The 27428-nt window shown below is 40.3% G+C and overlaps 1 protein-coding gene across 1 annotated transcript; it reads left to right on the plus strand.

Moving 5' to 3' along the window:
* Positions 1 to 6635: 6635 nt before the first annotated feature.
* On the plus strand, positions 6636 to 25310 carry piwil2 (piwi-like RNA-mediated gene silencing 2; the record flags this gene model as incomplete). Its single annotated transcript, XM_083978627.1, has 23 exons — positions 6636 to 7049; positions 7136 to 7245; positions 8141 to 8251; positions 10330 to 10508; positions 10635 to 10725; positions 10865 to 10975; positions 11197 to 11314; positions 13007 to 13131; positions 14408 to 14488; positions 14584 to 14697; positions 15661 to 15849; positions 16063 to 16147; positions 16410 to 16499; positions 17070 to 17210; positions 17399 to 17512; positions 17788 to 17976; positions 19332 to 19433; positions 19557 to 19673; positions 22022 to 22110; positions 22212 to 22317; positions 22938 to 23191; positions 23571 to 23678; positions 25154 to 25310. 23 exons carry the CDS (start codon positions 6636 to 6638, stop codon positions 25308 to 25310), a joined length of 3195 nt encoding a protein of 1064 aa, XP_083834753.1.
* Positions 25311 to 27428: the final 2118 nt, after the last annotated feature.

Consider the following 27428-nt stretch of genomic DNA (forward strand, 5'->3'; position numbering starts at 1 on the left):
TGGGGGGGCCGATGCTACCCCTCCATTGCCACCCCCACCCCTCCCTATAGTCTGTCATAGCCCACCACCCCTCACATCACCACACAGTGGCCTTTTACTCACCACTCTACAACTCAGTCTGACAGACAGGTTAGTAATGATTGTCACATCTGATTAATTCAAGTGACCACTGGCAGTTTCCGCTAGACCTCTTGCTACCAGGGAAATGTGGTCCATTTACACTGAGGATATTACCAATGTGTAGGTGTCACAGAAGATGGGTCAGGTTTGCAGGGGAAGGCAGCTTCTGAGCCACAATATGCTGTGCAGCCCTCCAGACCAGGAGTGTCTCTTTCAGCCCCTTTGGCGGTCTTGTAATCAGAGGGGTTAAACAGGTATCATAATGACACATATAGGAGAAACCATGACAAGACTATTTTAAATCAGCTGCAATCAACTGAGCTGGTTTGTGTTTGTGGAAGCGACCGCATAGACAGTCATGGGGTCCTATAGACACAGACAGGTGTTACTCATCCGGTGCCTTAAAGGCAGATTAGGAGATTCATCCAGGCGTTCAGGTGTCGATATAGTTAGGTCTGTTAGCTTGCAGACATCAAGGATGGCTCTCACTCTTAAGCATCACTCCTTCGATTTAGTGCAGTCAAACTTAGATGCAACGCAGGTCACCAAACTTAGATATATGAAAATGCTGCTTTAACAACCCAGTGAAGCAGCAAGTTATGTAATTTTAGTCTAATAACAGAGAGAGACCCTAACAATGTAAAGTAAGATGTCATGTTGCTAAGACTTTGTCCAAATAAGCCCTAAGGGAGTCCATCTGATTTTCACTCACAAGCCCTGGATTCCTCCGGATGGCAAAACCCATAATGAAACCAAAACACCATGTAAACATGTAAATAAACTGCACTTTCTAGTTGCTTCTGAAATTACAACATGTCAATCATTTTCTGATGTTGAAATGTCAAAGCAGTGCCACAGCCAGACAGGCTGCATGAGTCATGACAGGTAATGCTAATGTCAACTCAGAGCCCATGCATGTGCCTTTGACATGAACTGACATAATGTTATCAGTCAGGCAGTTTGAAGTCAGATGTTTGTTCCTTGGATGTAGATTACAGCTGAAGGCAGACAGGTGGAGATTGTCCCTCCTCAGTGGCCAAGGAGGATATAAACATTGTTTATCTTGTTTTCTTGGCAGCAAATGGAGGATTTACGAACATGACCTTATTAAAGTGACATAATCAGGCACAGAGCGGGAGCTGGGCAACAAACACATAATTTCATCATGACAACAAAATAAGTGAGGGGCTGCATAGAAGAACACTTTGTTGCAGAAGCACAAAATGACCAATGAATGACACACAGAGTATTGGTGTGTTATTAAGTGGGATGATCACCTTCGAATAGCAAACAAATATAAGACCCAAAGATGTTTTCCACCTGTGCTTTAATCCTTTTACCTATTGTTTGTTTTCCCAGCTAAAATCATGCCCGTTGCTCCTGTCATCCTAAACCCCTTTATCTCAATGAAACGTTATCTTTATTGGCCTTTGTTTACTCTGTTAAATTTCATTATCAAACCACAAATGGATAAGGTACATTTAATAACATAAACGAGCATTTGATTTTGTCATAAGGTCACAACATTTATGATAAGGTCACAATTAAAAATCCAGCTCTGCATCATTATAGCCACATCAGTGATGTTAAACCCAATTGGAAAGTCACATTTTTAATAGTTCATTCTAAATAAGTATGGTGAGTCCATTAGCAAAAACATTAGTAGTTAGTAGATTACAAGAATGCTGTAAATAACTGTAGTAATAGGCTCTACTGTAATAGGTCAGTGTTTGAGGTTTAGAGTTGAAACCATGATCAGCAGTGGTTTTAGTGGTTGAGTGCTGATCATGACTGCAGTCACATAAGGTAGTTGTGTTGGGAAACCCTTCATGTGCAGCGACAATAGATGTGTGAATATTGACAAAATATTGTATGACTATAGACCTTCTAGTTTGTCCATTCCTGTGAAGCAGGCAAGTGAGTCAATATACAACAAGCACGATCAATTTCAATTGCCTTCACATCTCACGTAATTTGGTGTTAACCTAACCAGACTCTGGAAATGTTTACATTTGTTGCAGTAGATCAACAGATGGCATTGCATTCCTTTAAACTAAAATCATTTACAGTGCCCTTGGGTTCACTTTTGGTTTTAGGTTTGTGGTCCTTCAGTCTGAAAAAACAACAACAACAAAAAAAAACTTTAAAATCATAATCTCAACTGTTAATAATAATAATAATAATAATAATAATAATAATAATAATAATAATAATAATAATAATAATAATAATAATAATAATAATAATAATAATAAAAGACTCAATAGGAGAGTTAATCTGACAGCAGTGTGATGAGACACATCTTCCCATCTGGTCCCTCCCGGTCCCTCCTCAAAAAACCTAATGTAGCCTAAAAGAAGCAGAGTAGGCTAATGATTCGTTTCAGGAGCAGTGATTACATTTTCTCTGCAAAGTGCAGGTAAGAGCACAAAGTCATCACCTCAATACTATTGGGAGCATTTTGGTGATTATTTGAAAAGTTTAAGACTAATAGGCTAGCTGCTGCGCAGCGATGGGACGGGTCTGGGCTATTTTTTTGGCAAATTTAGGCAAATTCTGAGCAACAAACAGGAGAATATGAAGCCAGGACAGTTGACCTTAAGTCAAGATTCCTTTATTTGTCCCACAGTGGGGAAATTTAAATTTGTGCAGCAGCAGCAGCAGCAAATAGCAACAGGATAAAAGAGAGAGAGAAAAAAAACAAAATGAAACAAGAGGAATTATAATTTTCATTTTGCACCAGTTGCGAATTGAACCCATGTCATCTCCCACCTCCACAGACATTTCCCTTTTTATAGCCTATAACAAAGAGATCCAAATAGCTACATTTCAGTATGAGACCTTGAGTTTTTGTTAGAGCATCTTTTCATTATTGTCAATCATTGTCAATAAATGATCACAGTTCTGATGTGAGCTCGTTATGTGAAAGCCAAGATTTGTCAGACTTGTCATCATGGGTTAATTCTCATGAATGACTAAATGGTGGTGATAGGCAACACATAGCAAATACAGAACTAATTTCCATGAAGGCTGAAATCCATCATCTGGTTCACTTTACTCATTGTTAATTCTCTATCTTGTGTATTTTAGGTTTAAAAAACAATAACCATTATTATGAATAAATAGCCTACTTCCCCAGTGATTCTGGTGGGCCATAGGCTATCTGTTCTGCAGACACAGAATAAACCCCCTGTGGAGATTTTTAATGATGAATATTTGTTGTTTCGATTTGTTTCCCCTTTACTTAAGTTTGTTTGCATTGGGATGCCAGTATTGGATCATTTAATTCTTACTTTAAGGCTAATTATTCCAACAACATGGACCTCACCACGTCATGAGTCTGCGATGACAGTCATCTACAGACGGCTGTGCTACTTTGGGGTAGGCTACTTGTCTTGCTCAGATGTATTATCAATTATGATAAAAAATAGTGATATTGAAGGTATAGACATTTTAGGAAAAAAATTTATAATTAGTCAATTTGCTGACGATACGACTTTATTTTTAAAAAATGAAGGACAAATTCCCAAAGTATTAGATATCATAAATCAATTCTCCAAAGCATCAGGCTTGAAACTTAATATTGATAAATGTGAAATATTTGCCCTTCATGATCAGTCGGCACTCTCAATATGTAACATTGCAATTAAAACACAAGTTAAATATTTAGGCATAGTTATTACTAGAAATAAAATAGTAAGGGAGAGTGAAAATGTTTCTAAAAATCTGAATAAATGTAAAACCATTCTAAACTCTTGGTTACAGAGGGACATCACTGTGTTTGGGAGGGTTTTGCTCTCTAAAATGGAGAGTTTGTCAAGAGCTATTTATCCTGCTTTTTCACTGGAAATTTCAGACAAAATGATTAAACTTATCAATAATTTAAACTTTAAATTCATTTGGAAAAACAAATGCCAGTATATTAGAAGAGCTGATGTGGTTAAAAGTATTGAAGAGGGTGGCTTAAATGCTATAGACTTCTCAGTTATGAATGGTGTTTTAAAATTAAAATGGCTCAATTCATTTATTTTGTACAAAGACTCATTTTGGTTTAGCATTCCTAATGCAATTTTTCAAAAAATGGGAGGCATTGATTTTTTGTTGCGGTGTGACTATAATATGTCTAAACTGCCTGTGAAACTTTCAGATTATCACCAACAAGTTCTCCTTTACTGGAACTTAATATATAAGCACAATTTTACCCCTCACAACTCACCCTTGTGGAATAATAGATATATACTGTCCAATCGTAAATCATTGTTTTGGGGGACCTGGTTTGACAAAGGAATTTGGGCTGTTTCTCATTTGATGGATGATCATGGCGATTTCCTTACTCATGAAAACCTTTGTGTCAAATATAATTTTCAGTTTTCAATTAAGGATTACAATAAAATAATCAAAGCCATTCCGGTTCCTTTTAAAACAATGACTCAACAGCTGCTGATAGCTATATTCTAATACTTTTGTAATGAGATCACTAAGTGTGTTAGGAATTAGTCTAGGTAGTAAAGTATTCTCTAATAAATTTATTAGAAATATTTTAACTGAACAGTATTACCCTTGTCAACTAAAAAGAAAATATATTTTGAAAGATTACAATGTTGTGGAAGCAAGAACGATTAGAAAGCGATATTTGTCTTATCCTGTCCCTCAGAAAACAAAAGAGATCACATTTAAAATACTGAATGACATTTATCCATCAAACCACTTCCTACATATTAGATTTAATTTGGATAATAATATGTGTGGTTTTTGTGAGAATGATATCGAAACAGTAGAACATATTTTCTTTGAATGTGAGTGTGTTGTACAATTTTGGACTTCATTTCAAAACTGGTTGTTATCTAAACACATTATTTTGCCCCCACTAAATTGGATGTCGATCAAGGTTGGACTACAGTTAAAGGAAAAGAACTTGGACTTTTTGGTGAACATTTTAATTTCCCTTGGGAAACACTTCATCAACAGATGCAAATACCTCAAAGTGAAACCCCACTTCAATGGATGGATAAACGAACTCAGAATGTATAAAAAATCTTACATGAAAAGCAAAAATGCCCTAAAGTTATTTTCTTTGCTGGACTTATTTACTATTGTGGACTGAGACCCTCACGTTCTCTTTTCTTTTCTTTTTGTTCTTGATTGATCAAGATAGCTGATTCAGCACTGTGAATGTATACACTACCAATGTGCCTTAAATGTTTGTATTTTGAAGTTACTTCAATAAAAAAAAAAAAAAAAAAAAAAACTTGTCTTGCTCAGATGTTGTGTCACCACGGGTGAATACCAGCAGAGGGCGACAAAACTATACCATGCAGTTTGGAAATAAGTGATTGGCAGGTTTAGTAAACCAATGCCCCTCTGCTCGGTCTCTACAGGCCATCCAATAAGGGCATCGGGAGGCAGACACCACCTGTCGACCCCGGTTCATCATCAGACCAGTGAGTCAATCAACAGTCAGTTCAAGGTAAAAGGCACATCTTTGGATGAAAGGTCAGGTGATAAGCTTTCCTGCTAATAACTAACACTGTATTATTGTTTATTGAAAATATATTGAGTTAATGTTGGTATTTTTGGTTTTACTTAATTTCGCGGTTTTTTTTTTTTAGCGTCAGCTGCGTCATTTTCTCGAGCACGTGTTTCAGTCAGCTAGCAGCCGTCAGTGTTAGCTAACGTTAGGGCTAAGCTAAAGGCCGATATGAAACCGTTTTGTCAGGTGATAATTGCAGTACTAAATGAATCGATTCCGTCTATTGTTGATTAGCTTAGTTTAACTAACGTGCCATTGACGGGATACACTGTACGAGCTAGGTCTCTGTGAAATGTCAGGGGCAATTTGATGAGGATGTAGGCTAAGTGAAGACGCCACCGCCTATTAGCTGCTATCATCGCCACAGTGCCAGTGGGTTTATTTTCCCTCCATAGTTTACAGCAGCCACGCAGTCCTTTCATGACCAGCACAGTCACAGTGTCACAGTGACACGTGTGGGAACAGAACAGCTGCAAAATCCTTCATCTCTGTTTCAAATGTTTTTTATTAGGCTAATTATGGATTTATATTTTATTTTTTAAATTTTTTTTTTTTTTTTATAGGCCTATATGTTATTTGTAATTTCACATTGACCTTAAATTCTATACAGCTACCATCCATTTTCTACAACCATTTTTGTGTGTATTTGAAAAACTCTAGGTATTATATTTAGAAATTATTTAGTTCTGCATGTTTGCATAATCTGGGTATAGTATCTCTGCACACAGTGTATGTAATGAACATTTAGGCCTACTGAGCAAATGAGCTGCATTGATGGTGTTATTGAGTCTCTTGGTCAGGTAAGTTTGAGCTTGCCTGGGCCAATCAGGATTATTCCTGGCAGCACTGAGGCAACCTAGTTAGTAATTCGTTAGTGACCTTGACATGCACCATTTGTAATACATCACAGGTGCTGCTAACTTTTATTGGATGTTCCCTGCAGTTACCCCATTGTTGTGTCAATTGGTGGTATCCGATTGAATGAATGGATCCAAACAAGCTTCCTGACCTTAGTGGTATGACGGGCGTCCCCTGGCTGGGACGCGGAAGGGGACTACAGCCTGGGGAGCTGGCTGTAGGACGTAGTAGAGGGCTGCTGCTCTCTACAGAAGGGCCCGGTGTAGGACGAGCCAGAGGTTTCCCCACCACTGGTGATATCCCACAAGGACGAGGAGTGACTGTTCCCCCCACTGAACCTGTGCTTGGACGAGCCAGAGGACTGTTGTTGCAGTCTGAGGATGGAGGAGTTGGACGAGCCAGAGGACTGCTCTTCCCAGCAGCTGAGCCGAAGGTAGGGGTGGCAAGAGGCGCTATCCTGCCTGTTCTGGAGCCACAGCAAAAACAGATGCCTCCATGTGAAGCCACAGCGCAAGACGTGAAGTCATTGATCCCTAAAGAGGTGAGAGCCAGAGATGTGTGTATGAACTTCTGAATATTTTTTATTAACCCTCTGTAAGAGCTGCAATGGTTTTTGTCTGCTTACAGATCGACATGCCAACCCAAGGTCAAGGGTCAACGCTGGTGTCCATGTTTCGAGGAATAGGCATTGACCCCTCAGTTACTTCATGGGGAAGAGGAACATTGCCAGTAGGTCTGTACTTACAAGTTTATTATATCCATTTTACATGACCTTGGAATTTGTTTGCAGCTGTAACTGTCAGATGGGTGTAGGTGTATCATCAATGGGCAACTTTTTCTGGACAACAGACCAATCCTTAATTCATTTCTAATGCTGCAACTTGTTTAGACTGGGAGGATTTGGGTTATGGTGCATACAGGTTTGTCTCAAAGAAATTGTATGAAGTGAGCAGAACTAAATACAAGGTCCAGTATATTAACCATAGACTGTAAAAAGAATGGACGTAGCACCCGTGACGCCACCCATTGATTTTGGTGAGTCTGTTTTGTGCCGCTACTACGGGGGTTTGAACCGCGCCATGTTGGATTCTACTTGCCATATTTGGAGCGGTGCGGCCGTTGGCCGGCCGAGAGCCCGCCCACTGGCCTCGTAGCAGCGGTCTCCGGACCTGTCACTCAACGGTTCTGCGCCCTAATTGGCCAGAACTTTAAACCTAATAATAGTAAAACAGTAGAGTTAAAAAAAAATTCACCCCCCTCAGAGTGTGTGCGGGGGTAGAAACTATCGGTTAAGACCAAAAAAATAAAATGTACCAGGCTGTAAATATGTTTTTTTAAGCTGTAAAATCGGCTATTTTAACATGGGGCTCAATTGGAGTTGCTCCCTTCTGGAGCCAGCCCCCAGCGACAGCCGAGGGGATTGCAGTTTTTTGAACGCGGAAGTGAGCTTCACTTCTCAGACCGACAACTGCCCCCTTGATATTAACACATGTAGTTATCAACTTGGTGTATATGTGGTTTAAAAAGTGTAATATTGAACAAATGGAGATTAATTAGTAAGGCTGACTTAACTAGTTTGAGTACGTGCACAAGAACCACGAGAATGGAAGTGTTAAATGTTATTGCAGGAAGAGGAGCAGCTGGAGATATGGGAGACCTGAAGCCACAAGGTGCCCCCGTAGGTGTCATCAGCAGCCCAGAGAGTGCTGGCAAACCTGAAGGAGTGACCGGCAGAGACGGCAGGTAGGAGGCAGAGGGGTAAAAATCTATTGACTAACGGGGTGTCTGTGGCATCCTAACCCCTTCGCTTTATAAGTAAATTATAGACATTTATAAGACAAAGGTGATTTGTGAGGGGGGGTGGGGATGTAATGTAACATACACAACAGAAAAATAAGAACAACTCTGTAATGACCTTGTTATGTTGCTTGTTGTATATGTTGTAATTTCTGTGAAAGTGTGAGCATCTTATTTTTAATTTTCGTTTTGCGACAAGAAGACAAGCTCATCAGAAAAGTAACACAAAGTCACAGCCTTCCGCTGTCACAAGCACAACATACAACACAAGATAATTAGGGCTGTCAATAGATTTGAAAAAAATTAACTAATTAATCTAATATTTTCTGTAATTAATCATGATTAATTTATAAACGAATAAACTGCATTTGTCCTCTTACGACTTGAGCTTATAACGAAAATGTATTCACGTATAATCATCAAATTAGTGTAGAATAAACACAAAAAAGTATATTTAAATTCAAAGACTATTTTAATGGCTTTCTTTAAACTTTAAACACAGGTTCTTTCCTGTGAAGAACAAAATTGGCACAAAAAAGGCCACTTGCTTATATCCTCCAACAGAAATAATAACAAAATCCAGGCCTCCGTGTTGAAGTGCAGTTTGAATATCAAAACCATCAAGACCACTCCAGACCACTTATGGGCATGCACCAACATATTTTGTTTTTCCTTTTTTCCTACGAAGCTGTGCTGCGGACGTGCACGAAAAAACAACCACATCACTGAATTTCCCTCCGTAAATTAAATTGAATAGCTATAGACCGATCGGTTCATTGTTTTATTTATTGATCTGTAGGTGGTGATTTGTGTACATCTCCAAGGCAGCGCTGCTCTTGTGTCCAATTCACACATGAAGTTTCACTGTCGTTCAAACAAACTCATCAACAACTAAACAAACATTCAATAACTAATCTAGAAAGAATGAAAGCAGCCGGCGGTGAACCTCTAAAGCCCTGCGGTTAAGTTAATGGGCTCTCTGTCTTACCCCGGGGACGCCGCTGTTACCCGGCCGACCGGCTCCGCAGACCTCTGTTGCCTCTGTGATGCTCCGCTACGGTCGCTGCTGGTGGAGGGTCACTGCTCCGAGAACGTCGTCGGAGCAAACTTCATCATCATGTGGATAAACTAACCGCATATTGGTCATCTAAACGGTAACTTACTCGCATGAAAAAATATTAAAACTGAATAAAGTGAAGAATAACAGCGCTACAGCGTGTACATGCTTTGCTTGCACCGGAAGTAAACAAAACAACGTTAATTGCGTTAATTTTTTTTAAACGGGTTAAATGTTTAAAATTAATCTCCAAAATGAACGTGTTAACTTTGACAGCACTAAAGATAATACAACATAACATAATAAACACCCAAAACAGAAACGCATATAAAGGACAAAACAAAAACAAAAAAATGGGGGGGTATCTTAATTTACACCAATACTTATTATTGATGGCCACTCGTTCCTTGCACCACATGGGATAGCCTTTCATAAGGAACAATTGATAGCAGTTCAGTGTTTCCTTTTAGGATTTTTTTAAAGAGTGGCGCTAAGTTTCGTTTTTACTGAGGAGGAAATATGAAGAACTCAGCTGTGATTGAAAAGCACCTAAACAGAGTCGAGAGTTGTAACTGTAGTGGAAAGGGGTGCAAAGTAATTGTAACTGGTAGTGAAAACCCAGCTTTACATTATTTTAACAAATAAATTTAAAAAATCATAATTCTGATCATAATTAATAATTCTGAAGGTGTGGCAGCTTTTTAAACATTCATTTTAATAATTGCAATTCGGCCTAGTAAAGACACTGGTCAATTCTCCAATCTTTGAAGAGCAGCTTCTGACCCTTCCTCATGTGGTTGGATAATAATATACAGTTTCCCACAATGTTATGTCTAGAGTTTCCTACAGTAAAGATCGTCTCTTGTTGGCCATTCCAGTATTTCATATAACATCAACTAAGCATGAACTGTTTTCATGTAACCGTTTAACCATTATTGGTGGTGATGACATGTATGCAATCCTACAGTTTCCGTGGCCGAGGTTTGGGCCCGCAGACAATGTTGGGACTTGGAAGAGCAGCAATGCCACAGCTTGGATTAGGAAGAGGACGGGCAACGCTGCCTTCCTTTCCGCCAGGTCGAGTTGAATCAATTCCTCCTGCTTCTGAACCACCCACACCCCCGTTCTCTGAGCCATCCCATGCGGGTAGGTGAACTGGTTATGAAACGAACTAGAGATTAAATTTATTGAGATTAAGATTGGATATTAGGGCATTTAAAATAACTTGTTTGTAAACCCATCCTTTAATATGTCTAATTAAATTATATGAAGCAGCCACCCCCCCTGTGCCCACCACTCAAGATGTCCCAGAGCTTTCAGCTGGTGCACCAGCACAGAGAGAGCTGAAAATGGAGGCAGTCCAGTGAGTAAAGTCCTGAACGTTTTCCTCCAGCTGTATTATGGACACTTGAGGTCTAAAGAAATGTACAACTCATGATTCAGGGTAATTGACTGCTCATGTGTCTTTTGCTGAAATGATCTGTTTGTGCATATGCATTCAGTGAACCACTTAACAAGGCTGGAACAAAAGGAGCTCCTTTAAGTATTGCCTCAAACCACATCCCAATTCGCTGCATGAATGAAGCCGTCTATCAGTACCATGTGACGTTCACGTAAGTACCCCCAAGAATCATTGATTTTTGGTTCCCTCTATGAGGCAAATATTACTGGTAGAAATAAAAAAGCCAACTAGGAGGAGACAGGATAAGTGCCACAAGGTTATCACAAAGTAGCCATTGTTGAACCCACATTGACAGTCTACACTAATAATTGGCACCAACAACCTCTGTGTGTATTCTTAGGAGTTGAGTGTATTTCTGATCATGTTTTTCAGTCCAAATATTGAATCAATGGCAATGCGTTTCGGCATGATGAAGGATCACCGCTCAACCACAGGGGATGTTGTGGCCTTTGATGGCTCCATACTCTACCTGCCTGTTAAACTGAAAGACGTGGGTATCAGTGTTTTCTTTTTGTGGCCAACTGACTGACTAAGGTGTATTTACTCAGGGTTTTTCCTGGACGCGTCTGCAGTGTACAGGTGTGTCTCAGTGAATTAGAATATCATGGAAAAGTTTATTTATTTCAGCAATTCAATTCAAAAAAGTGAAACTAATACATTACATAGATCCATTAGACAGAATTAAATATTTCATGTCTTTATTTATTTATTTACTTTCTTTTATTTGTAAAGATTATGGCTTAGTCCTAAAATTCAGTATCTCAAATTGTTTTTATATAACTAGAAAGATCAATTTAAAAAAGCATTTTTAATATGGTGGTAGGGCTGGGTGATATGGCCTTTTACTAATGTCATGTCCCGATATTTTACCTTAGCCTTTAACGCTTTGATGCATATAATCATGTCGGTAAGATGATTCTGTGTCTACATTAAAACATTACTGTTCATACTGCATTAATATATGCTGATTTTAAACATTCTGCCAAAAGGGTGAAATCATAACTAAACAAATTTATCAAAACTGTATTTTTTGAGCAGTTATTAAGCAGTTTTTTTAAAGTATATTTTTTGGCTTTTTTGCCTTTATTTGACAGCACATAGTGCTTATTTGACTGCCCGACGCAGGTTTCGAACCGGGGACGCCTGCATTGAGGACTGTAGCCTCTACATGGGGCGACCGCTTTAACCACTGCGCCACGCACCGCCCCAACATCATGTAATTTTGAAATTAATTCTTCCTCCTCCATTTTTTACCTGCTGCTGTCGCTACCCGAGATTTCTGCCAGCTGAGACACTGCTACATGCTTCATGCTGTATGACGTTGCACGCAAGACAGAATGTGATGTACGTAACTACGTGGCGCTTGTTTTATCTCTCTGTGCAGAGAGACGAGAAAGAGTGAGAAAACCCCGCCCGGACTCAAAGCAACTGCGTGACAATTGAGTGCATACTTGAGTATTCACGATATAGTCATTTTCGATTTCCCACAGGGGACTAGCCGCAATACATCGCGTATATTCGATGTATCGCCCAGCCCTATATGGTGGTAATGTTGGTCTTCTGAATAGTATGTCCATCTATACTGTATGTACTCAATACTTGGTTGGGGCTACTTGACTTGAACTACTGGAAATAGACCATGATATTCTAGTTTTAGATGCACCTGTAAAACTCAAGGATGTGGGACATTGAAACAGGCAAACAGCCAAGCATCTAACAGCTATGTAGTTGGGATGCAGCACCGTCAGGTGTGTTTATTGACAAAAGGAGAGGAGATTATAAACTAAAAAGGACATGTTAGCCTGTCGATATGGTAACGGTAACAGGTGACTGTTACTGTGACTGTTACTGCAGCTCAGCCTATTTAATTTTGAAGATTAAATAGGCTGAGCCGCGAGCAGCGTATATATCACTTGGTTAGAGCACACCTGCTGCAGCAACCCTGGGTTAGATTCCACCCGACAGTCCCTTTGCTCCTCAAAATAAATGCATAAAAAGCCCGGAGAAAAGGAAATCACCGACTTTTCTCAGGAAAAATCCTGCAGGAGTGAAGCTCTGAGCTGATTCTAAATTGTGTATGTAGATCATAATTCATATTTCTTGCTGTGCAGAAATGCGTGAAACAAAATCTGCCTGGATTCTGCACCTCACACCTGATGCTCTATTTACTACCGATCTGCAGGTGGTCGTTCTCAAGGGTTTGAGACGGACCGATAATGAGGAAATACAAATCAAAATCCAGATGACGAAGATTTTGCCACCTAACTCAGATTTATGCATCCCGTTCTATAATGTGGTGCTCAGGAGGTATGTCAAATGAAACCTTTTTTTCTGTTTGGCCTGGATGAATCACTTTAGATTTTAATAAGCTGTCATATTTAAATACACCTGCAGAAATACACATGGATGACATTAAATAGCACCAGTAAATAATGGCAATAACCTTCAAACTAACCTGTCAAGTTATAATTACCCTCCATCCACTCGTAAACATGACCCAACTTTAATTCAGTGTTGGATATATTTTTCCTGATTCAACGAACTTTGAACTTTGAAACTGTGAAAAAGTACATTTAAAGCAGAAGTGAGTGATCCGGTCGTTTTCGCTAATGCTGCGTTCCAGGCAGGCTTTTGAAATCGTAAATTACAGCTTCAAGTCACAACTTACGACTTTGTAGCGTTCCAGGCAACCCACTCGTGTTTTTCCGACCTGTTTTACCGGTGAAAGTCACTATAACGGCCACTCGTAACTTCCGACCGGTGAACTCGTACCAGATCGAACTGGTACCACTTCACAGTCGGAAAAATACGAGTTTCCTTGAACGCACCATAACAGTCCTCGTCGCTACGTCACCACATTCACGGCGTTCCTTGGCTGCACACACAGCCCTGCATGCCGTTCTCTCTCCTCATTGGATAAAAACTGTAGGATACGATAAATGTTTTCTCTTCGGCTCAGAGCAGAGCAGAGGGACTGACAGACCCGTGTTTCAGACCAAACACTCTATGTAAGTGATTGCTGTCGGAAGATATAACTATTTAAGACTTATATTAACACAAATATATCACTCACTTCTGCTTTAATATAGTTTTAGGTCCTTGGTCATTGGCATAGAGAAACCTGTGGTGGCTGGGTGTTGCTAAGGTTTTGTCATCACCAGGCAATTCCTAACAAACAAGACAGTTGCAGACTAAATTGGTAGACCTGCCCTAATAAATCAATTTAAGTGAGATAATGAAGCCCAGTATGTTTATCTTTGTAGCTGGCTCTCAAAACGTTAGCACATACAACTTTAATATTTTGCTAAGTTCATGTAATAAAAAGTGATATAGCATTATCATATATCGAAACATAAAAAATCAACATGTAATTTGCCCAGAGTTGTTCTGTCATCTGCCTCCAGCTGTATGCTCCTCTTGGCCTGTTTCTCACAAAGCCAGACTGCTTTAGGAAATTGATAAATTATCCTGTTACTCACAAAAGCCCTTTAATGACATAATCTCAGCCGCCATAATCACTTCACTCTTGTTTACTATTTAGATGATCAGATGGTGTGACCGAGTTTGTTCTTGTTTCATTAAGGGTGATGAAAATCATTGGACTGAAACCCGTAGGACGAAATCATTACGATCCAGAAAGTGCAGTCGTTCTTGGAAAGCATCGGTTAGTAGAGTTGTATTTAAATTCCTAGGTCATATAAACATAATGATATCTCTTTATTCATTGTCCTATTTGCCTGTTTTTTTTTTTTTTTTCAGGCTTCAAGTGTGGCCAGGTTATTCAACCGCCATCAAGCGCACAGATGGAGGCTTGTTCCTGTGTATAGATGTGTCTCACAAAGTCCTGCGGAACGACTCTGTGCTGGATGTCATGTGAGTTTACTCAGCAAATGAGAAAATGCTAATGAGCTTTTGATTTGGAAGTTTAGATGACATTGTCAAAGTGGGTTATTTTATTATGAAAAAGTTGTTAAATTTGAATTTTCAAACCCTAAAAAACATTTGTGTCAGTGCCAGTGCCCACATTCATCAAATTTTAAAGATCCAACATATAAAATGCTACTTAGGCAGAAACTGTAATCCTAACCTGAAAATGTCTGCAGCAGTAGAGCAGAGTCAGATCATAGAGGAGCAGAGTGTTGAGAATTCACAGACCAGACAACGGCGGAGGATTTTGTGTCAAAGTGAAAAGCTAAGCTCTGCCCTAGTTTGGATTTAACCCCAATGCCAAAAGGCAACCTGATAATATTAATCAGAAAATGTGTTACGAAGGTGACATCCTCGGGGGCAAGATGTCTAATCTACAGATGTTGAGCTGAAAAGTGTTTGCATGTAAAATATCCAGTAGAATTGGTTGGAAAAATTATAACAACAACGATCTGGGTTCCAATTGAAGGCTATAATAAAATGAAGAATGCATCTTTAACACCATTTGCTCTGTGTGTTGTATGTATGGGTACTCAGACATGCTTATGCAAGTTTAAACACTGACTGTACCATGACCAAACTGCACATATGAATGTCTAGTCCTGCTTCATAGTCATTCATATTTAAGTACCATGTTGCAAGATTTGACGTTCTTGTCCTTTGGGACTGAAATGAAGCGTTGACCACTTTAGCCTAACCCTCTGAGGATTTGCTTTGAAGAGGTGAGTTGGAGGGCAGCGACTTGACAAATGCAACAGGCTCATCAAGTCTATAGATTATTCATAATGAAAAACCTTGGCCTTTCTTTGCCCTTTCTGCTGGTACAGAAAAGGCCAGAAAGGAGGCGCACAGGTTTTCAGTTTGAATTGAAAGAGAAAAAACTGATCTTTGACACTTGCTGTCTTTCAGGAACATGTTGTACCAGCAGAGCAAGGAACACTTTCAAGACGAATGCACCAAAGAACTGATTGGCAGCATCGTCATCACTCGCTACAACAACCGCACTTATCGCATCGACGCTGTCGAGTGGAACAAGTCACCCAAAGACACCTTCCATCTGATGGATGGCTCACAAACCAGCTTTGTGGAGTACTACAGGTGAGACGGCTCTTGTCTTCTTAGCTGAACAGGAAAGTTTAGTATAGCAGTGTTTTGTGTATTTTGTTAGCAACTCATGTTTTTCAAAGCAGCACTGGAAGTCTTCATTGTACCTGGTTGTAATATATAATACATACATATAAAAAGCCAATTCTTTGATCACAATTCTATTGTTATTACCATCCTACTTATTACCTTCTACATTATTAACAGCAAGAACTATGGAATCACAATCAAAGAGATGGACCAACCCCTGCTCATGCATCGACCAAAGGAGAGGTCCAAACCAGGAGGGAAGGTGAAACCTTACTTCAGTTGTCTCACTGATAACATTAAAATTGCTGAATGATAATTTCACTCAGCTGAGCAGAACCCTAACCTTTGCTTAAGAACGCCCTCTTGTGGCTACAATGGGTCTTGCAATCTGCTTTCAAGCATGTCCATGTTCATGCACTGGAACTCATACAGTCAAAACAAATTACAAGCTCAAACGGTTTTCTATGCAAGAGGCACTCTTGAACCTACTCACGTCATTTTATAATATAAATCTTTTGCAGCAAATCATTACTGGAGAGATTCTCCTAGTGCCAGAGCTTTCCTTCATGACGGGAATCCCAGACAGAATGAGGAAGGATTTCAAGGCCATGAAGGTAAATTAAATTTGTCCGCACAGTGTTCTTCTCCTAGTGTTGTGGTCTAAGAGCTTGTAACTTTTCAGACGAAGCACAGTGTTGTTGCATAGAGGCTCACACAGCACCAGTGAAGACTGTAAAAATTTAATGGATTTTATGGCAATCCGTCAGCAAAGTACAGAGGAGGTAGAGCCAAGGTGGCACCAAACAATAAATGCACTTTGAGATTTTGATCCATGAAGTGAGTTGAATATAGATTTTTATTGTAAAATTAAATTCTCCCGGGTGGATACAAACTCGTCATAGAGATGCATTTGTGAAAATGCTGTATATTAAAGAGTAGCACTTAATATATTCTTAATCCATAGAATATCTTTATTGTTTTCTCAGGAGAAGGTAGTAAATCCATCCTCCTGCTCTAAACCCTCAGACTCATGGCAGTAAATGGAAAGTGTTAATGGTGCCTAAGATTAGGGAACATAAAGCAAAAAAGATATTGTCGTAAAAGATAAAGGGGACTGAAAATAAGACTAAACTTGATAATAAAATCTCTGCACACACTGAGAATATCTTTTTCATTTATTGTAGGACCTGGGCATGTACATCAATATGAGCGGTGAGCAGCACACACACTCAATAAAGCAACTTCTGAAGAACATCAGCACCAACCCTGAGAGTTTGAAGGAGCTCAGCCGGTGGGGACTGGAGATCGGCTCAGACATACTTGTGGTAAGAATGTGTATCACTTACTGTAAGGCAAGACACTGATGTCAAGTGTCCATGGACTTTATTCTTGTGTGAGTGTCACATAATAAATGAAACAGGTAGGTAGTAGCTCTGTGTTTCATAGCTGTTTTTATCTTGTTAGTAGCTTTAATTTATCTAAGAATGTTGCGTATTTGTTTCCCCTGTTACAGATTAAGGGTAGAACTTTGCCCCTTGAAACTATCTGCCTGCAGTCTTCATCCTTTTCCACTGGTGCTGATCTGTCGTGGTCCAGAGAGGTTGTCAGGGATGCTTCAATCAGCTCGGTGAGTACCAGACAAATCTCTCACGCCGTCTTATTATTTTTGGTCAATATAATTTGGTCATAATGCAAACTATGAATCTTTTTAACTGCAAAGTAGAGGAAGTGAGGTGCCACTACTATAGATTGTGACATTTTTCAATATTAGCAGGTTAAATGTTAATTCCCAGCGTCTGTCTGCAGTGATGGTGGTCACTACTGTATATGCCCTCCTCAAGCATCAGTGTGTATCTGCGTGACTGATGCATTAAATTTGTTTCTCCACCAACTGACTTGTAGATTCCCATGAACATATGGGCCATCTTCTACCCTCGCCGCTGTGCTGAGCAGGCTGAAGAGCTCGTTTCCACCTTTAAAAAGGTGGCCGGGCCTATCGGGGTACGACTGGAGCGACCTATTCGTGTGGAGCTCAAGGATGATCGCACTGAGACTTACGTCAAGAGCATCCACTCTCAGCTCACCAGTGAGGTACGAAATCGAAATGTAGAATGCAATAGTAAAATAATAAACACCTAACATCACTTTTGCAAATATTTATTCTGCAGAAATTGTAAATAAATTGATTAGTTATGCATAAATAAAAAAACAAACCCTTGTGACCAAATAGCAATTATGGGTGGGCTAAATCATTGGTTCTGCCTCTATTTTTAACTGTGCCTCTGGTTGCTGCAGAAACGAGGTCACTAAGGCTGTCTTTACACTGCATGGTTCAAGTGGCCCAATTCCGATTTTTTCCTCAAGTGGCTCAGATTGGATTTGTAACATGAATGTGTAAATGGGACAAATGTGCATTGAATCGGATATTGTCAGATCAGATTCAGGCCCCCGTTGTATGTGGAAATAAATCAGATACAAATCGGATATCTGCCAATGCGTCTGCAGTCTAAACAGACAGATCGGATCTCTCCTGGCAATGCGTGTCATACGTCATCAATGAAAATATAAATTCACGTCAACCTCTGTAGTCGTGATTGACACGTGGGGCTGACCTGGACTACTGTGGTCAGCTGTGGCCAGCTGTAGTCACTGTCACAGGAGTTACAGTGTTTCATTTTTGTGGTGTCAGCACGTCTGTTTTTCCCCCCTCACTAGTTCTTGTTTTCATATAGGCCTACAGTAACATTCATTTCTATGCGGATCGATACGAGGGCAAGCGAGGGAGTGTGAAAAAAGAGAGCGCGCGAGATAAACACCAGATTTCACCTTTTCCTACCGGCAAAAACTGAACCAAGCCGATAAGAAATCAAGAGAGGAAAAACAAACAATGTACACAAATGTGTCCAAGAGGCTGTCCTGTCCTCACTACGTGAGTGACGGATATCGGATCGAACGGTGGCACAACGTTACTGTTACTGTCAGCTGCTCATCTCACAGCAGCTCCGCTCCACGCAGCCACTTCACTAACGTTATTTTGTAACGTTCACTTTGTAAGTGACGTGTTGGATATAAACTCTGAACACCAGACTCACCTTCGTTTAAAAATATTATGGAATCATAACGTCACAATCTCCTGTAGCCTATTAAAAAAGAAAAAATCACTAGTTTATTTCCAGCGGGTTGTTTCATGCAGGCACAGCAGGTGTAAATGCAAATTATCAGATATGGGTCACTTCTGATAGAACATGTAAATAGACAGTCAAAAAAATCGGATATAGGCAACGGATCGGAATTGGGCATCAAGGCCTGCAGTGTAAAGACAGCCTAAATAACTGACGGTGATTCTTGTCTGTTTGTCCACAGCAACTGCCTATGGTACCACTAAAGTAAGATTACTTTGCAGTTACTTCCATCATCTGCAAGTTTTCTGTCTCCTTTGTTTTCAGCCTAACATGCAGCTCGTCGTGTGCATCATGCTCGGCAGCAGAGATGATCTCTACAGCGCCATTAAGAAGCTCTGCTGTGTTAAAAGTCCCATCCCTTCTCAGGTTTGTAGTGTTTGTGCAGATTAGAAAATGCTGCATAGTTTGGAACTATTTGCAGAAAATTTGTTCTTATTCGAAAATATTATTTACCTGATGAAAGTAAAAGTTTTCTTGACTTGTCGTCAGGTTATCAATGCCCGGACAATATCCCAGCCACAGAAGTTGCGCAGCATCGCCCAGAAGGTACTCTTGCAAATAAACAGCAAGTTGGGAGGAGAGCTGTGGACTGTCAGCGTCCCTCTGGTGAGTTCCTTCATGTTCTACAAGAGCAGCAAGTCAGCTGCTCTTCTACTGAGACACAGTGGTTAGGGGGAAATGTCTGAGGGGATACTGTTGGCTACAGCTGTAACTAAGATGAACTGAGACCTGTGGAAACAGTAGGGGTTTCACCAAATAGTCGACTATTCGAATATTTGACTATCAAAACCACTAATCGACACTGTGCGTCATAGTCGAGTATTCGTCTCTTTTGTTTTTCTTTTTTCAAAAGCCTGGCTTCTACCACCACCACCCCACACCTTAATCATGCTGTCACTCTTGTTTAGGGCTGGGTATTGTTGAGAATCTCACGATTCGATTCGATTTCGATTCATTAGGTCACGATTCGATTCGATATCGATTCGATTCGATATTGATTGAAATGCTTCAATATCGATTCAGTATCAAGCAGAAATACACAAATAAGAGTACCAGTTTTTTTTTTTTTTTAAATAATTATTTGTTTAGTTTCATGCCTTATGAACAGCCATATTATAACTCATAGCATAACAAAATATGACACTGCTTTAACACTGAACTACAGTGCAGCTAAATTTAAATTAGGCTATGTGTTACTTTCCTCTTGGAAAATAACTCATAACATTTTGAGTAATAAAACAATACAAAACAATATTATTAATAATAGCCTACTGCACAACTGAAAATATTGTAGCGACCCCGCAGTAATGTTCTTGTTATGATGTTTAAGTTCTGTGATTTCTGACTGACTGTCAATGTGTATGGTACGGGCAGGTGGGATGAGAAACTGAGGGGCTGGGGTGAGTGTGAGGAAGACAGAGTCCTGTCTGTGTGTAGGTGAGTGAGTGAGGAGGAGCAGAGGAAGAAGTGAGAGCAGCTGTCAGATAAGTTTGTGTTATGTTGTTGACTTGTCGTCGGGTCTGACGCTACAATATCAATAACAACGTGTGCTTAACACAAGGGGGCAGTTGTCGGTCTGACTTTAGCTTTTTCGCGGCACGGAGAAATGCGCATCTGGTGGCTCAACCTGGTCAGTGGGTGCTTGAGCACCGGAGCACCCACGGAATCGGCGCCTATAAATACAAAATGAATCCCCACATCTGCTTTCAGGTTTGAAGGCGCTGGCTTAACGCTGCTGCTGCTACTCACTCCCATATTGTTATGGTTTGGTCTAGTGCGGCCCCCGTCCGTACAGCGCGAATCACACGAGGGTGTTGCTCGCAGCGCCCCCACTGGCCAGGGGCTTGAATCGATTCAGAAGATTGCTGAATCGATATTGAATTGCAGAGAAAAGAATTGCAATGCATTGCTGAATCGATATTTTTACCCAGCCCTACTCTTGTTGTCATCCCCCTTCTTCCTCCATCTCACTCCGTCGGTTGCGCGACTGCCGGTTACCGCTGCCGCCGTGTCTACAGTGCAACGGGACAAGAACCTCACCAATAAACGACGCCTGTAAACTTTATGCAACCTGTGGACCTTTATGTTTATTGGCGAGATTATTATTACAATTATTTCACAGTTTATATCCGATGTTGGTCTTGTATTTCAGTTTGAGCATGGGGCATATTCAGAGCTTTTGAAACAGCATCCAATGACTGAAGGTGGATATAACTTAAGTTATACATGGCATGGTTGTTGTTGAACATGGAATTGTTTGAAAAATTATTTAACGATGCTCAATTTGACTTTTTTTCTGACGGTTAGCAGACACTTATTCCCCAATTATTGACTGTTAACTAACAAGATTAAAAGGCACCATTTAGAGTGGAGGAGTGTCTGACAGTAAAAATTAAACACTCAGTGCTGAGATCTGTTTACGGCCAAGATGAAAAATATATTTTAGAACTTATTAAAATGAATAGCAAATAATGGTGAGACTTCTAATGTATAAAAGATTAATAAAACGTAAACACACTGAATCCTCCCAAAACCTCCTCCGCAATATGTCTATTTGTGTAACTGAACGGTGCGCATCCATGCTCTTTTTTTTTGTTTTTCTTTCTATCTCTCACTCTGAACGAGGGTAAACAAAATTCACGCTTATCCACAATGTATGACAGCATTGTGTATTTATGGTCATTAACAGAGACAAACTTAGTGTAGAGAGTTAGGCCTGGCAGCAGTGGTGCCACTTGGATTTTTAAAAAATTGACTATTCGTCAGCATTTGGGAAGTATGCGACAAATACTAAAATGCAGTATTTGTCTATGCCCTAGGAAACTGCAGCATATTTTAAAGTAACACAATGACACTGTAGCACCACTGGAAGAATTGTTGTCGTATGAAAGTCAGAGGTTGGAACATCACTGCAGCTGATGGGGAAATAATAAACCCCTGTCTCACATGAATAGAAACATTTGATGGTGGTTGGAGTAGATGTCCACCATGACACCAGCAAGGCTCATCGGTCTGTCATGGGCTTCGTCGCAAGTGTGAACAGGTAAACCTCTACTCCTTTCTTCTCCTGCTGTGGCCTGTTCTGAGACCATTTGGGTCAAAGTCACTGGTGGGTTTGTCTTGATTGGATGTTTTCCTCTCCAGCTCACTGACACGCTGGTACTCCAGAGTAACTTTCCAGACCCCCACTGAGGAACTGATCAATGGCTTCAGAGTCTGCTTGCTGGCTGCACTGCAGAAGTACTTTGAGGTAAGTATTTCCAACTTCTATTGGGTATATGACATCATTTTGTGGAGTCATGGGGGACTGGAGCCAGTCCCCACTGAGATGGGGGAGGGATGGGTTCACCCTGAACAGGTCACCAGTCTGTCACAAGGCTGATACATAAAGACAAACAACATTCACATTCACACCTACGTACATGTTAGAGTCACCAACCAACCTAGTGTGCATGTCTCTGGGCTGTGGGAGGAGGCACAAGGAGAACATGCAAACTCTCAGGTCTGGGGATCAAACCCAGAACCTTGTTGCTGTTAGGCGACAGGGCTAACTACTAGACCACCTTGCTGACCCTAGTGAAAACATGCTGCACAAAAGATGTCTTGCAATTCAATTGCTCCTAAACCACACCCAGTTGTTTTGATCAATGATCATAGTTGATGTCCCTCCGTTGGCCTCTGTGTTCCTCTTAGCTGGGTCAGTGCCTCAATAAGAATATACTTGTGATCTAAATCTGGATATGTCATCAGGATATGGGATCAGAAAAAAATCAATGTAGTGCACACTGCACGTTTTAATCTGAATGAAAACTGCATAACTTTGGTGAAATGCCCCCCTGATATAGCATCCGTGTGTGTTCGTCTGTACAGGTAAACCACAACTTGCCAGAGAAGATTGTGGTGTATCGGGACGGCGTTTCAGACGGCCAGCTGAAGATGGTGGAGCAATACGAAATTCCACAGCTGATCAAATGCTTTGAGAAGTTCCCCAGCTATGAGCCCAAACTGGTCTTCATCGTGGTCCAAAAGCGCATCAGCACCACCCTCTACTCGTGTTCTTCAAACAGCTTTGGCACTCCTCCACCAGGAACTGTTCTGGATCACACCCTCACTCAGAGGGACTGGTCAGTGTCTGTCCAAATAAATTAATTGTGAAAAACGATCACCATCATACATTGAAGGCTGACACTGGTCTTTGGTAAAAGGTGGGGTAGGATTAAACAAGGAAGGAAGCAAGGAAACAAATTCATGTGAACAGATGATGATATAACGGCAGCCTTATATGTAGAAAGTTAAGCCATTATTGTTTTAGCAGACCAACACTGCAGTTGGTAGAAGAGGGGTGCTGTAAAATCACCTGTGTGCATCTGAAAGGCTGCGGCCCCATCTCCTGGCAACAGCAGTGAATACATGCACTCTGATTAGAAGACCAAGCTCTGTGTGTCTGATGCCCTCTACTTGACATGTTCAACTTTGTAATGAACTTGTTTATTTTTCTTGCAGGGTGGACTTCTACCTGATGGCACATCACATTCGACAGGGCTGTGGACTTCCTACACACTACATCTCTCTGTACAACACGGCAAACCTCACACCGGACCATTTGCAAAGGTATTGATAGTCTATTTCCTTTCTTTTTTGCTCACACTGATGCTGGGGTGTTTTCATAACATGTTGCTCATACTATCTGTTGAATTAAGGAACGACTGAGTAATTGTTTTATTAATTAGTTGGCAAATGGTTGTCTTGTTAAGTTTTTTTTTGTTTGCTTTTTTGGGGAGAGAATATATATTTCCCCAGGACCCAGTTTTATAAAATTAACATAATTAAAGAAAAGAATTGGCACTGGCAGCACTAACAATAGTAGTTATTTATAACATGTCGAACATGAGTGTGTCCCGGTTCAGACACTTAAAGCCAGAGATGGGGACTCGAGTTTGCGACTCGAACTCAAGTCGCACTTAAGTCGCACCCACAGAGACTTCAGACTTGACTTGGACTCGTGCCCAAAAGACTTCAGACTCGACTCGGACTCGTGTTTTGAGACTCGTGAACAATCATTATTTTTTTGGCTCGTGCCTCCCTCCTGACAGGACGACCGACGATCTTTTTTTTTTTTTTTTTTTTTTTTGCCGTTAACACACCACTAGCGGAGCAGCGCCACATGGCCGGTAACGTTATTCAGATGGAGGTTAGATCTTCATATTGAACTCCTACAGAGTGCAGCCAAACACCAGTGTCTAAAGAGAGAGGAGCAGCAGAGCTCCTCTGACAGCGCAGTCAGCTGCTGCGGGTGAGTGACAGGCGACAGTGAACTGGCTTTTTTTTTTTTTTAATAGCGGCACCGTCCGTAGCCTACACGTGAGACACAACGTCCGTTTGTTGTCAGACCTTCCTTCACGGGGACTAGCTGCTGCATAACTGGCACACATCAGGCTACTGTAGGCTAAATCCTCCTGTTTATTTACGTTTTTGCTGTGAAATATGACTGAAGGCTCGTATGGAAGTCTGGACGTGTCGACACGCCCCCAGGAGTTGACAGAGCTAATTAAAAAAATAATAACAACCAGTTCTTCTCTCAGAAACATGCGGTTCCAGAAAGGTTTTGCTGCACATAAAGATGTGAGCTATACCATCCAGATCTTATGACCTATAATTGACAACCTAAATCATTTTCCATGTTGTTCATCTGGGTTTTCTAAAAGCAAAAAAAAGAGAAAAGGCCAGTGCAGAGGGGCAGAGCAGCCATGGTTCTTTCTTCATATTGCATTGCAATATCCTGTTTAAAGTGATCATATAATAAACAACTAATCAATACTGTATGCTAATAGATAAAGGAGTGATAATAATACAGTAAATGCTTTGAATTTCTTAGACATAGCTGTGCAGTATTCTTAGTAGACCGGATAGCAGCAGATGATAGAAGGGTCATTACAACCAGAAGAGATAGGAGACTTTTATTTTTTAGAGACTTGAGACTTGACTTGGACTCGTGACCAGAGACTTGAGACTTGACTTGGACTTGCAAAAAAAGACTTGTGAACATGCTTCAAAACTCATGTGATGTTGTTGTGCTCCCACACCAGGCTGACCTTCAAGATGTGCCACTTGTACTGGAACTGGCCGGGCACCATTCGTGTTCCAGCACCATGCAAATATGCCCACAAACTGGCTTTCCTTTCTGGTCAGTTCCTGCACTCAGAGCCGGCCATCCAGCTGTCAGACAAGCTCTTTTTCCTTTGAGCTGCACAGGTTACAGCAACCAACTGCTCAAATCACAGCAAAAACTGCCAAGGAAGATTTTACTGAATGACAAGCAACTCATTACAAGAAATGAGGGATTTACCTAGTACTTAGGAAATGCAACACTATGTTGCGTTAGTAAAATAATGAAAATATGTTCGGCATATTTGTAGACAAATGTTTTGATTTCAAGTCAAGTGAAACTAAATGTTAGTTTTAAGTTTGAAATAAGCATAGGCCCAATATTTGCAAAGGTGGGACTCACTTGAGTTTTCAATATTTTGTTGGCACTGTTAATGTGGCAGAATTAGTGGTCTGTTATTGGCCTGTTAATGTTCGAACAAATTGTTTACTGTTCTTTATAAAACACTTCTAATTAGGTTAAGAAATTATACAACTTTAAGCCTGGCTTGATGTTCCCTAGCATCGCTAATGCTTTAATAGAAATGTCATGAATAAAGTTTGCATGTCTGGATTCAGTAAAACATGAGTCTCTCTTTTCTGTTTTTTTGTCTGGACAGCAACAGCAGAACCAGCCCTGTAATCACCAGTGTCCTCGTCAGAGACATTGTAATTCTTTCGTTGGTAAACCAAATGCTAAGTGACTGACTTGTTGCTCTTTCAAAATGAATGGGCACAAACAGTTTCCATCACATGGGTTTTTACAGAATTGCCAGCACAGTGCATTTGAAGGAAACTACAGGTTTGAGTCACAGACCAACTCTTTATTAAACCTGGGACAATATTTAAAAAAAAAAAATCATTTCATTTCATTTCTCCTTTTATTTATTCAGGGAAGGTCAATTGAGAGCGAGCTCTCTTTTTCAATGACGCCCTGATTACAAAAACACAATTATACAATATACAAATTTATCAAGGTCATGATCCACAATTACATACAGGTTGTAAAACATTTGATAATAAGCTTTTAAAACTATCTAAGGAAATAAGACGATTTGTAGGTTATTCCACTTTTGGGGGGCATAAAACTGAAAGGCAGTCTTCCCCAATTCTGTCCTGATACTGGGAATTTGTAAAACCAAGGTGTCCTGTGAACGAGTGTGCAAGTTACAAATTCTAAAAATTCTCGACTGACGTAGCAGACCAGTGATCCAACTGCTCCATAGAGATTCCTAGTTGACACTGTCACATCATTTGGATTATAGGGGCCACACTCAGGATGCGTTTGTCAACCTGCAACAAAGCCAAGTTTCTGGATAATCCAAATGCGTCATGCCGTTAGTGATTAAAAAGTCTCAGTTCACACATCATGTTTGCTACCAGACAACTTCACTACCATATTTGGAGTACTGTGCACAGCATGTAAATGTCATTTTGATAACAAGAACAGCAAGAGGGAAAACCACTTTTGAAGCGAGTATAATCACCAAACACCCAGGGTCGTATCCCTTGTTATAATCTTTATTTATAGAGCACTTTTCTGAAACAGGGTTTCAAAGTGCTTTACAAGGCATCAGAAGAACAAAAAGTCACACTGGAAAGATAGATAAAAGAAAGAAGATGAGAAAAGGTAAAACTTAAGTAAAATCAAAGGCTGTCTGATAAAAAGTATGTTTCAACAAGTGAAAATGGAAAGAAACACCATGTTTTTCAGTAACCCCACCAAGAGGGAGTGTGTAAAAATGAAAATAAAATTGGTCCTAAAACTGAACCCTGAGGCACACCAAACTTGAAACAAGAAGACAAAGAAAAGACATAGGCCACTTGTCCTCGAGTTAGAAAGGGAAGCTGATAATGAACCAAACACGGGAAACATAAAAGAAAAAAATATATATGAGGCTTCTAAAAGGCAGCTTGACCAATTTTGTACATGCACAAGGAGCTAAAATTAGGTCTCAAGTCAAACATTACATTGATGAGAAAATCAACTAAACATTTTCTTAACCTAGAAAAAAACTAATACAGCTTGTCATGGTTTTGGTTTGATTTGGATTTTGTGTTGGCCTGTGTTTGTGTTTCTCTTTTTTCTTCCCTCCATTTAGGTTGCACACCTGCATCCAATTCCACCTTCATCAAGCTCCTCAAAAACTCCTTCACCAGTGCACCAGGCTGCCAGATTATTTCGTTCCATGCGGTAGTCACCACGGCCTCTCATCT

Source organism: Trachurus trachurus (genome assembly GCF_905171665.1).
Source record: "Trachurus trachurus genome assembly, chromosome: 9".
Taxonomy (NCBI): Eukaryota; Metazoa; Chordata; class Actinopteri; order Carangiformes; family Carangidae; genus Trachurus; species Trachurus trachurus.